The sequence below is a fragment of the Mustela putorius genome, unplaced genomic scaffold (genome assembly GCF_011764305.1).
Source record: "Mustela putorius furo isolate JIRA1106 unplaced genomic scaffold, ASM1176430v1.1 tig00000592_pilon_pilon_pilon, whole genome shotgun sequence".
In the NCBI taxonomy this organism is placed as follows: Eukaryota; Metazoa; Chordata; class Mammalia; order Carnivora; family Mustelidae; genus Mustela; species Mustela putorius.
The window spans coordinates 8,362,314-8,374,728 of record NW_025421426.1 but is presented as its reverse complement, the minus strand read 5'-3'; the positions used below and the strand labels follow the sequence as shown (position 1 = coordinate 8,374,728).

Below are 12,415 nucleotides of genomic sequence, written 5' to 3'. Positions count from 1 at the left end.
CAAGGTCCTAGAGCAGTTGGGGCTACCTAGAAAACCCCCTGTCCGTCCCACCCTAGTTTCCATTTCTGCCCTGTCTCCCTATCTGTCAATGCTACCTTCTTTGTTCTTTGTTCGGGTGTCTTAACGCCTTCTCTCTCTCTTTTTTTAGAAGATTTTATTTATTTATTTATTTGAGAGCTAGAGAGCAGGAGCAGAAGCGGAAGGAGCTGGGGAGTGGCAGAAGGAGAGGGAGAAGCAGGGAGTCTGATGCAGGACTCAATCTTAGGAACTTGATCCCAGGACCCTGAGGTCATGACCTAGCGGAAGGCAGATGCTTAACCAACTGAACCCAGCCAGGCGCCCTAAATCCTTCTTCTTAGAGGAAAGGCTTTTAAGAACTTCCCATCCACACTGAAGTTTCAGGTTAACTCCTTCTCCCAAGGAAATGTGCATATCTGGGAAAGACAGTGCTTAACCACTTCAAATAAGCACCAACGGTGGATTGGTAACACTTGTAGAGAAAAAAAATAGAAGATTTTTTTTGTGGTGGTGGGGGGGAATGTCCTAGATTCTTTTCAATGAAAACGTGGAGACCCTGCCCGCAGGTAAGGCTGGTTCCAGGAGTCTTTTTACGGTCCTCCCTCCCTGCATTATGAGGTTGGGTGGTCCTAGAAGCCTGGACCCAGGTCACAGGTCCAGAGGGCTCACGTCTAGTTTAGAAAAGGCAAGTGCATCCAGCACCCACCTGCCTTCCTCATCGGTTGCATCAGCCAGGATCCCAGTGCTGGGCTGGACGTATCGTCCATCCCTCCCCCGTTAGAATGGGAGCTCCTGAGAGTGGGGGCCCTGTTAACATCACCTCTGTAGTATCTGAAATGCCCCGCAGGCTGCCCTCTATGTAGCAGGGTCTCAACAGAGTCACATGTCACCATCAGCATCCGGGGGAGGCACCATCTGGTGCTGATGCTGGCAAGACAAAACAAAACAAAACAAAACAAAAAAACACTCCCCGAATCTTTAGGAAGAGTGCATCCAGATTCCCAAGAGATCCCTGGTGAATGCCCCTGCGCTACTCAATCTGCAAATGTGCATCCACCCAGGCGGCCCTTAGGCCACAGGGTGCTTTTGTGTAAAATATAAAGAGGTGTCTCCCTCTTGGATTTGTATATTTATTAAGCTGGAAAATTGTTTTACCAAATATATAGATCTAGGCTGTGATGTGAATGGTGACCCCCTAGTGTTGTGCAGTGCACAACCTGCGCACCTTTACTAAATAGCCCTGGACACCACTCCCTCTTCAGTAAAGATAAAATAGTGGGCCTTGCCCTCAGGGGCCAGGATTCCCCTCCAGGTCTGGACATCGTGCTCCCTGGTTGCTTCTAAGAGCCGAGTCTGATCTGGGAACAATCTTTGATGACACTGTAGTACACAGGGGTGGCCTCCTGGGGCGGGAGCTGGGGCCTGGCCCGCTGGCACTGAAACAGTCCGTGGAAGGCCTCCCGGAAGCGCTGGGACATAAGGGCGTAGATGACGGGGTTGACCGCGCTGTTCAGGTAGACGCAAAGGCGGCAGAAGAGCAGGAAGCCGGGGTTGAGGTAGGGCGGGCTCAGGAAGGAATTCACCACCACCAGGGTGCGGTAAGGCAGCCACAGCAGAGCGAAAACCAGCACCACCACAGCCAGCATCTTGGTGACCTACCAGGTAAGACAGGAAATAGAGGGACGCGTGGGTGCCCCGGGAGAATCCTGGGTTCCCAGCCTCTCTGCGGGCTTGGGAGGGGGAGAGGCCAAAAGAGCATCTGGGCCTTTGCAATAGGTGCCCTCATGCATCCCCCGCCCAGCCCCCCCCCCATGATGCCTGTTCCATCCCCAGCTAGGACACTTCTGTGCCTCCTTCCTGACCCCACTCAAGCCATTTTCAGTAAGGGACACCCCCCCAAAACCCCCCATCCACCCCTGAAGCCCTTGGACGGCTTCACCATTTTTAGTAGCAGCAAATTCTCGAATCCACTGCCTTTATGGTGAGGGAACTTGAGGATTAAAGGAGTGAATACAGATAAAGAAAGCAGAACGGGGCCTGGCAGGCACTAAGTGGGATTGGAGCTGCAAACACAACCTCTACTATTACCATGACAAGTGCACGGAGTTCAGAGCCAGGAACAGCCAGGTTACGGTCCTGGTTCTACTGCTAACCAGCTGTTTAGCTGGGACATACCTCTCTGTCCAGCTCAACCCCTTCTCCACAACATCCCTGACCATGAACTCGCTGGTGATGCTTTCAATGCCCCCCACTCCCCACTCCCCCTCTAGACTCTCCTTCCTGGCTTTGCCTTTGACCGCCAGCCAGTCATGTCCCCCTCCCCCACGTCTCAGCACCCCCCCCCTTCATTCTTGGCCAGCACTTCCCTAACAGTGGAGCTGAAGCAAAGCCTCCTAGAGGTGGTACCCCAGGGAAGAGGTTTCAAAAGATGCTCTAAATTCCAGAATGAAAAGATCACCAGGAAGCACCAGTCAATGGGAGACAGTAACACACCCAGGCCTGCCCACACCCACCCCTGGAGTCCTCAGTGACTCTTCCAGAGACCAAATCTTGGGTGGCAAAAGGTCACTTACTAGAGCTTAAATTGCTCCAGCACTCTGGGCACCGCACTGTTTCTGCCTAGAAACCCCGGGATACATGGAATCGGCTCTCAGGAATACTGGAGAGATGACTTTCTCATCAAGGAGGAAGCTAGCTTGGAATGCTCCTGCCTAAGATTGCTTCTCAGAGTCCAGGAGTATAAGTGACCCCTCCAAAGAGGCCTCGGCCTGCCTCAATCAATAAGCTTCAGTGCTGTAATATTCTCCAGGAACCAGAAACCTTAGGAATTCCCAAATCAGTCTTGACTCCTGATTTCACTAAATTCAGATTTAACTCTATTCCATTTTAGGTTCATTTGGGGGATTCCTACTAGATAGCAGGGGGCGGGCTTTGCAGCCAGTCTGCCTTAGGTTCAGACCTTGGTTCTGGCACTTACTGTTCCTGTCACCTGGAACAACTCCTCCGTGACTCAGTTTCCTCATCTGTCAAACTGAGATGATAACCGCACATACATCTTGGAGTAGTTACAGACACTCAATATACTGACTTGTGTAAGACCAGTGCCTGGCACAGAGCAGATTCTTGATAATCATTGACTACTACTATCAGCAGTAGTATTTTCCACATTATTCTCCTAGACATTCTGCTTTTATTCAGTGCCTCTTGCCTGTTGCTGTTGTACACAGCATTCTGCAAGGGCTCTCTTGGGCATCAAAGAATGATGTCTTTAGACTGCCCACTGTCAAAAAAAGACACTGATGCTCCAAAAAAACAGTAATAATTGGTAACCCTACACTGAATACTTATTATGTGCCAGTTTCATAATATCTACTACCATCCACGGAAGTGGATGGGCATATGATGACAATGACTTGACAGAGTCGAAAATCAAGGCTCAGAGAGGTGAAGTGACTTACCCAAGACCACACAGCAAGATGTTAACAAAGCTGGGCTCTAGAAGGACCCAGACCCGGAAGACTATTTTCACTAGCAGAAGTTTCACCTAAAGCACAGTCCAAGTAGGGGCTTGAACCCAGCCCTTTTAGGCTGAGCTGGAGAGTGGTAAACAGAGAAGTAAATAAGTGGTGACCAGGCAGGCAGTTTTAGGGTCAGATGGGGTAAAGACTTGGGAAAGGCGGGAGGGGCACTTGTCTGGAGCCGAAGGTGATGCTGGGCCTACAGCCAGAGTTCCCGTTCCATACTGGCTCAGCCTGGGTCCAGTCCCCTTTCCTCTAAAACCCACCTTGCCCTAACATGCTTGCAAGCAGGAGCTGTTTGAGGCAGTTGGAAGAGCCCCCGGACAGTGCACCCACCCCAGGAGGAAGGGAGAGGATGCAGATGGTCCTCGCTGGGCTCAGCAGTGACTCAGCAGGGGCGAGGTGCCCTCCTCCCTCCCCCGCCCGCTGAAGGTGTGGGCGGCAGGCTGAGGATAAAGACCAGCTGGGCTCTGGGAGCCTTCCACCTGCATTCCTTGAACCCCCTTGCAAGACCACACTGCTGGAGTGCGGGTGGAGGATATAAGGAGTCCTGGACACTTCCCTCCACTTTTCACTCCCTTGTCCCCTCTGAGCCTGTTTCTTTATCCATTAAGATAGGCATGAGACCTCCCGGATGGGTTCAATAGCAGGAATGATCAAAGGACCAGGCACACCGCACAGAAAGTGCTCCCTAAGGGCTGGGTCTCTCTTGACCGCACCCCAACCCATCCCCCTCTTAGGCTGGCTGGCTCTCAGAGACCAGGCAGGCAGTTTTAGGGTCAGATGGGGTAAAGGCTTGGGAAAGTCACTTCCCCTCTCTGAGTCTCAGTCTCCTGATCATTAGGAAAGTACCACCCTGGGTGTAGCCACTGGTCCTGAATGTTTAATAACCAGTCTTAACTGAACATTTAGTTCGTGATGTGGCTTCACAGAGGCTAAAGGCTTCACATGGTTAATCCCATTTCTCAGGACAGCCCAATGTGGTGGGAGCTGTCGTTACCCCATAGAGCGGAGGAGGAAACTGAGGCTCAGAAAGGCAAAGTAGCAGCTCCAAAATCAAGCCTGGTAAGTGGCAGGACAGGGATTAACACTTGAGGAGTTTGACTCCAAAAGGGCCCAAGCTTCCCTCTGTCCATCTGCTGGCAGGGCATAGCGGTCCCAATGAAGACTGAGGTCCCCACCTGCTTCCGGGAGTTGAGGGCGCCTCTCTTGCCCCTGGAGGAATAGCGCTGGTGGCCAGATGGGCGACCCTGCTGCGCAGAGCCCGAGTGCCCCCGGTGTTCAGGCGGCAGCGGCCCCACAAAGAGGATGCGCACTATGAGTAGGTAGAATGCGGTGGCCAGGCCCAAGGGCAGCGCATAGAAGAGCGCGAAGTCCAGGAAGTAGATGGGCAGGTATAGAGAGCGTGACATGCGGTAGCCACACTGCACCTGCACGCCGTCAGCGTACACCGTCTCGCTTGTGTCCACCAGGAAGAGCCAGAGGACGCAGTAGGCGGTGGTGCCCAGCCACACCGATGCGGCGATGCGCTTGGCCCTTGCCACTGTGCACAGAGTTTGGGCGCGCAGCGGGTGGCAGATGGCGAGGTAGCGCTCCACGGTGAACGCGGTGATGGAGCCTGTGGACGCGTTGATGCCCACGTACTGCAGGTAGGTGATGACCAGGCAGCCTGCGTGGCCGAAGATCCAAACCCGCGTGGACGCCGCCTCCGCGACGGTGGGCACTCCGGCCGCCAGGAGCACCAGCAGGTCGGCGGCAGCCAGGCTCACCAAGTAACAGTTGGTGGGTGTGACCATTTGGCGGCTCCGGAGCACCACCAGAACCACCATGGCGTTGCCCGCCACACCGACGGCGCACACGAGGGGCACCAGGGTCAAGGTCACCACCTGGACAGCCAGCGGAGGCCGGGGCATGGTGCCCAGGCCCGAAGCGTTTGCGCGCTCAGGGTGCTCGGTGCGGTTCTCCATGCTCGCGGCTCGGCGCTGCACCCCGAAGGCAGTGGCGAGCTGGGGGAATTACCCCGCTGCAAAGGTGCCCTCCGGGGATCTGGAGACGCTCTCCGTGCGGGAAGTTGGGAGTCCGGCAGCTGCCTCCTGCCGAACAGGTTTCTCCAGCTCCGTGCAGGGTCTCACTGTCGCCGCTCAGGACGCTGGGGACTTGGAGGAATCAGGAGCAGGAACCGGGAGACAGGCTCGTGCTGCTCAGTTTCCAAGACGCCTTTTCAGTCTAAGTTGGCGCGATCTTACCCCGGGTGAGGTTTACTGCAGGGGCGCGTTGCAGACTGGAGCGTGGCGCTCCGGGAGTGCACGGGGAGCCCAGATGCCGCCCCCTTCGGACCGACTGCTGTCGCCTCTCAGGTCTTACCTCCACTCTCTAGGTTCGCGGGGCTCAGGACTCTGATCTGAGGCGTCTGATCAAGGAAGCACGGTGTGGTGTGGGGTCTCCGCCTCGCTAGCCTTTCCCTTTGCTCTGCTCTCGGGGACCACCCCGGGCGGGCTCCTCCGCGGAGTTAGCGTGTTATCTCCACTGATACCGCTTGGCTGATTTTGGTTGACCGGGTCCAGCACCCGTTCTTTCCCACCGGCTCTTGCACGGCACCCTGGGCACTTGGGGTCGGGGTGGAGGGATGCAGGGTGAGGTGGGGAAGGGATGCTCAAGGCAGCAGTGGTATGGGCGCCCTGCTCGCACGCCTCTTTCTCTCCTCTGCAGGGGCGGCTCCGAGGGGCAGTGGGGGAGGAGTCGGCCAGCCGCTGGCTTCTGTACTCAATCCTGAAATCCCATCTTGCTTTCACTGGCAAAAACCTCAGCCCTGCTGTTGAAAAATGGCTAGCGGAGCCGAGGGCCAGAGCTGCGGGGAAACGGAAGATATCTTTCCATCTAGGCTTGGGTTGGTCCTGTCTCCTAAACTCTCATCTCCTTGCTACTTTTCACATTCTCTTGCTAACCTTTGTCAGTCTTTTCTTCCTCATGCAGAAGATCTGGAAATTGGACGTTCTTGGCGGGTGTGCCCCGCCCCCAGAAGGATCTCTCTCATCCTAAGACTGTGCCAGGGGCACTTGCCAGTCAGGGGCAAGACTGTGCCTTGTGAATCTTTCTAGCTCCGAGTCTGATAACAGAGGAGACACAGCATAGCAGCTGAGTGAAGGAAAGAACTCGTTTCTTCACTAAAGAAAGCTTCTAGAGAAGGTGGGACCCACTGAGCTTCATAAAAAGCATAAGAGCTGCTTTCTAGGGAGCCCAGCTCTGTACCTGATTAGAGCAGAAGCCGTGGAGTTGTTTGCTGCTTCCAGTCCATCGATTATGCTCTATAAAAATGATTTTTCATCTGTGAGATGGGCTAATAATAATAGAACCCATCTCAGAGTGTCCTTGGGAGGCTTACACGAGGGACAAAGGAAAAAATCCATGCCAAGCGCTTAGCTGTGCTCCACTGGGCAGGGGGGAATGTATCAGTGATGACAGATAGTTAACATGTTTCCTTCCCGCAACCCCCTTATGGATGAGCCCAAACTCTCAGTCTATAGATCTGATAAATGGCCAAGAAATGAATGATGGGGAACTTGACAGGGCTGTATCTTGGGGGCACCAGCCAGGGTCCAGGACGTCCCCAATTATCAGTCTTTGTAATGAATGATGATAGTGTATATGAAGCAGTTATTTGCCTGGGGAGGCTCTGTGTGCTTCACACATACTAATTCATTTTATACTGCAACGTCCTCTGGGGAACATTATTACTAGATTCCCAGCTTTACAGATGAAAACACCGAGGCCTAGAGCAGTGAAATGATTGGCTCAAGGATACATAGGTTAGTACGGTGGGAGGGCTACCAGCAGTTTAGCCCAGGAGTGTGGCCATGGAGTCCCCATTCTTACACATCCCACGCACATACTCTCTGACCTCTCTGCCCTATACTGTTCTCTGGGATCTCCAGCAAGAACAATAGCAAAGCAGCCTACTCAGAGCTGAACACCCTGCTATATTCACTACCTTTATTTCCCCCAGCCCTGGCTAGGCAGGTACTATTAGTCCCATTTTATAGATGAGGAAACTGAGGTCCAGAGAGGAAGGATTTCCAACGTGATGCAGACAGTCAGGGACCAAGCAGGAAGCAGAACCCCAGACTCTCCTTGTCCCCACCCCAATCCCAGCCGTCCCTTACTCAGCTCTTTCCAAGGAACCAAATGTCAGTTAAGCCCCAGGGTTCTTCCTCCCCAGTCCAGGGAGTGGCGGTCCTCCCTGAGCATGGTCCAGAGCAATCCTTTTAGCCATATTAACTGCAAAGCGGCTCCATGGGCTTCTCTCCCTCTAAGCCTGCCAGCTCAGCTCTCTCTCCTGCCTAACTGAGCTGTTTAGTTGCCAGCAGCAAAGCGCAGTACTTGGCAGTGAACTAAGTACATCTCAAGTGGCATTTTTTATTTTCCCATACTCTACCTCATCTCTAGTCTTCTTCTTCTTACTAAAGGCATCTTAGTAATGCCACCGGTTGCTAAAACATCCACCCAGTTGTTCAAACCAAATATTCAGGAATTATGTCTCTCCCTCACTGCTGACACCCCATACTTACAGGAGTTCAGTTCTACCCCCAAAACATACCTCAAATTAATGCACCCGGTAGCCCTCTGCTGCCAGACGGTGGCCATGCTATGACCAGGAGGAAACCCTTTCCCTCTCTGGTCATCACTGCAGGAGGAAGCCCCCCTGAGGACTGGGCATTGGGTCTGTGGGCGGGCAGCTTCATGGAGCACTTCCAACAGCTGGCTTCCTCCAGATGGCGAGTGAAGGGACAGAGACCCTGAGAGGGGCTGGGGTGCCGCCAAGTTACCCAGTCCTCAGCCAGAGAGCTGAGATTTGCGTATCACTCTGGCTGACTCAAACAACATTGCCACGCTATAGAGATTATTGGCATCGCTCCTTCCCCGGCTTCCTGGAGTAGCATCCCAAGAATGCAAGCAGTAGACTGCGTCCTCCACCGGGTCCTCCCCAGCTGACATCAGAGTGGCTCCTGCTCTTTGAAAGCCGAAGGCTCCTCTTGGCTCTTCAAGCTGCCCGCAGCAGAATGTGTTTTCCAAGTGCTCCAGGGAGGTGGCCCATGTGCTCTTTTGCAATGTGACCGCACCACTTCTGGTCAAGAGGTGGGGTCCTTGAGTCTGGGCGGGTTCTGTGAGTCCTTTGGTGGAGGTGATACTGACCAGTTCCAGGGGTGACTCCTAAGTGGCCTGGCGGCATCTGCTTCCCATTTCTCAGAGCCCCAGGTTGCTGGGGGATGTCCAAGCTGCTCTGTCCAGACCACATAAGGAGCACTGTGGCCCCCAACACTGAGTAGAGAGGCCGTTGTGCATGGCCAGTGCAGTCAAGCCTTCAAAGGTCCCCAGCCCCGGTCCCCGTCCACCTGCACTGATACAAGAGACTGCACACGAGAACCACCCGGCGAAGCCCAGTCAACCCACGGAACGGTGTGAGATAGTAATAAGAGGTCACCCTCCGATCCTTCTATGTGGGTATCTCCAACATGGCAGCTTGCTTCATCCAAGCATGCAATCTGAGATGGTAAGAGAGCCTGTTACCAAGATGGGAGCAGTGGTTTCAGGAACCTGATCACAGAAATGACATCCCACCACTTTTCCCATAATCTCTGAGCTGCGAGGACGTTCAAGGGGAGACTCACACCAGGGTGTGAATGTCAGGATCCACTGGGAGTCATTGGGGGCCATCTTGGATGTCTGTCTGTCAAACCAGCTAGCATGCACCTAAAGGCTTCAACCTCATAAATAAGTTAATAAGTAAGTTCCCACATAATTCGGGAAATTCTACATCTAGACAAGGAAGCCGTCTAATGTACACCAAGAGGCATGGCCAAGGATGTCCACGGCAGCATTGTTTACCATAACAAAAATCGGAAACCACCTGAACATCTACCTACCAGAGGGGGGAAATGCTAAACAATTCATGACCTATCAATGCCGTCCAACAATTAGAGAGAACGAGGTAGTGCAGAGACATATTGCTGAATGAAGAGACAGGCAGCGGAACTGTACATTTCACATTGCCTCACCCAGAACAACACACAGCCTTACACATGTCTGTGTTCTATTTACACATACTTACATGTGCAGACAGATATCCAAATGGCGCCCACCGGCAGATAACAGCGGTTGTGTCTGTGGGCTAGGGAGGCAGATACGTGTGCAGTGGTCAAAGGAGACATTACTCTTACTTGTTAAGACCATAGGCTCTGGAAGCCAGACCACCTGGATTTAAGTTCTGGCTCTGCAGCTGATTGGCTGTGTGACCTCAGGCAAAACACTTAACCTCTCTGAATCTCCATTTTGTCACTCTAAAAGGAGAAGCATAATACCATCTATCTCATAGACTTTTGTGAGTTTTATTTTTTTTTTAAAGATTTGTTTATTTCTCATATAGTGAGAAATAGAGTACAAGCACAGGGAGGGGCAGAGGGGGAAAGAGAGAGAGAGACTCTCAAGCAGACTCCAATGCCCGGCTCGATCCCAGAACCTGAGATCATGACCTGAGCTGAAACCAAGAGTCAGGTGCTTAACCGACCGCCACACCCAGATTCCCGCTTCTGTGAGGTTTCAATAACATGATGTACATAGAGCTTTCCATGGAGTTTGGGGCACATCTAATGGTGCATAGAGCCTGCCTGCACCAGCTCCCGAGAGCCAGTTGTGGGCATCTCTGCCCCGCCCCCAGCGCCCTCCCAGCACATCACATGCACCCAACAAGCACTAGCTATTATTATCTTCTCTGCTCTAATTTTTATAAGGACGAGGATTCACGTGTTACTTGTGCAATTTAAGAAAATGTGTGGGTGACTCACCATCTAAACAAGCCATAGGGCAGCTTTGTGGGAACAGGAGCTGGAGTGGGATTGGGTGTCAGGTGAGGCCAATGATGGCCCTCAGGGAGGGGCACAAACACCCTTTGCGGAGTGGGCGGAGAGGCGGTGGGTGTGTGGGTCAGCTCCCTGCGGCTCGTGACTCACAGGCACGGGCTGCTTAAGTTGAAACACTTGCCTGGGAATATATCTCCTCCTGCTCTGTGGCTTTCCCTTTGGCCACCAATCTGGCCCACAGCAGGCTGCTTCCAGTACCTAACCATTCCCTTCTGCAAGCCCCAGATCTTTAGGAAGGAGCCGAGGACAGAGAGCACTCAGTCCTACCTCCAGGGACCTGGACTTCAATCGAATTTTCACTGAGGGTTTACTCGGTACCAGGCACTGCTTCAGGTACTGGAAATACTGTGGAGAAACAGACACAGAGTATGGAGTTCACACTCTTGTGGGACGATATATGAATCTGATAGCAAGTAACAAAGAGATAGCTAAAATCTAGAAATGCATACGTAAGCTAATAAAGGATATGGATAAGAGTATTTACAGAGGCGAGATAACAATTTGATATGATAGATTGGGGTCAGCAAACATTTTAGTTAAAGAGCCAGATAGTAAATATTTCAGATTTTAGGGGGCCTCACAGTCCCTGTCTCAACGACTCAAATCTGCCATCAGCGGAAGCAGCCAGAGCCAATACTTAAACTAATGGGTGTGAGGCAACGTTCCAATAAAATTCTGCTCACAAAACCAGGCAGCAGGCCAGATTTGGCTCACAGATTGTAGCTTGTCCACTCCTGTGATGGAATGAAACTGTCTTGGATGGGACCATATGAGATGGAGTGGTCAGGGAACGCTTCTCTGAGGAGGAGACAGTTGAGTTAATCCCTTCGGGGGAAGGATGCAAAGAAGCTTTCCATGCCAAGACTTGAAAGAAATGTGTTCCAGGATGTGCAGACAGCAAGAGCAGTGTCCTGAGGTGCAAACCAGCCCGGAGCTTCTGGGGAGTTTAAGCCCATGCAGCCCAGGCATAGTGAGGGAGGGAGAGGTTGGCTTGAGCTGGGATTTGTGATCCACAGCGTATCATTGTCCATCCGGGTCCTGCAGGAAAGAGATGGTAGTCCTAAAGGGGAAATGAAAGAGAGTTTAATGAAGGTGCAGAGGTGGAGGCTTGGTAAAGGGAAGGATGGTGAGGATCTCAGAGACGAGCACCTGTGGAAGCTGTACCGTTCCAGAACCCAGGGACATCTACAGCCACCGTGGGGGGCGGGGCACCCAGCCAGACAGCAGCTGCGGTTGCCCATGATGGAGTGTGGCCTCTGCCAAGTAGCCCAGAGGGGCTGCCGGAGCAAATATCCAGACATCTCTCTCCTCTCCCACTTTGAAGATTTTCTTTGTCAGAGAGAGAGAGAGAATGCACACACAAGCAGGAGGAGCGGCAGGCACAGCCGGCAGAGGGAGAAGCAGGCTCCCTGCCAAGCAAGGAGCCCTATACGGGACTCAATCCCAGGACCCTGAGATCATGACCTAAGCCGAAGGCAGTGGCCTAACCCACTGAGCCACCCAGGCGTCCCTCCTCTCACACTTTGGATCGCTAGCCAGTACCTCCCATCGGCTGAGCCCAGCTAGAACTCAGAGGCCAGGGGAGCCAGGGTGATACAGTTCATGGAGGTAAGAATTCCCGGGCTAGAGAAGGGCAGAGAATGATCTGGAGGGGACAACAGGGAATACCAAGCCCACAGGGCAGAGAGCTGTGGTTTTACTAGAATTCCGATGGGGAGGCAGTTGCTGGATAAAATATGGATGGCTTCGTCCCATTTGAATTTCAGATAAGCGACAAATACAGGTTTAGAATAAGTTTGTTTAGTATAAGAATGTCCCAAGGGTATACTTAGACTAAATCCGTATTTATTATTCATCTGAAATTCAAATGGAGTCGGGTGTCATGTATTTTTATTTGCTAATCCTTGGCAACTCTGGATGGGAAAGCCCCAGCGGAATTTGAAACAAAAGAGTAACATAATCGAA

The 12,415-nt window shown here is 52.6% G+C and overlaps 1 protein-coding gene across 1 annotated transcript; it reads right to left on the bottom strand.

Annotated features, from left to right (window-relative positions):
• Positions 1 to 539: 539 nt before the first annotated feature.
• Positions 540 to 5,449, bottom strand: LOC101673047 (thyrotropin-releasing hormone receptor-like). Its single transcript, XM_004746284.2, has 2 exons — positions 4,718 to 5,449; positions 540 to 1,673 (listed from the first exon to the last, which is right to left on the bottom strand). Exons 1-2 carry the CDS (start codon positions 5,447 to 5,449, stop codon positions 1,359 to 1,361), a joined length of 1,047 nt encoding a protein of 348 aa, XP_004746341.1. The 3' UTR covers positions 540 to 1,358.
• Positions 5,450 to 12,415: the final 6,966 nt, after the last annotated feature.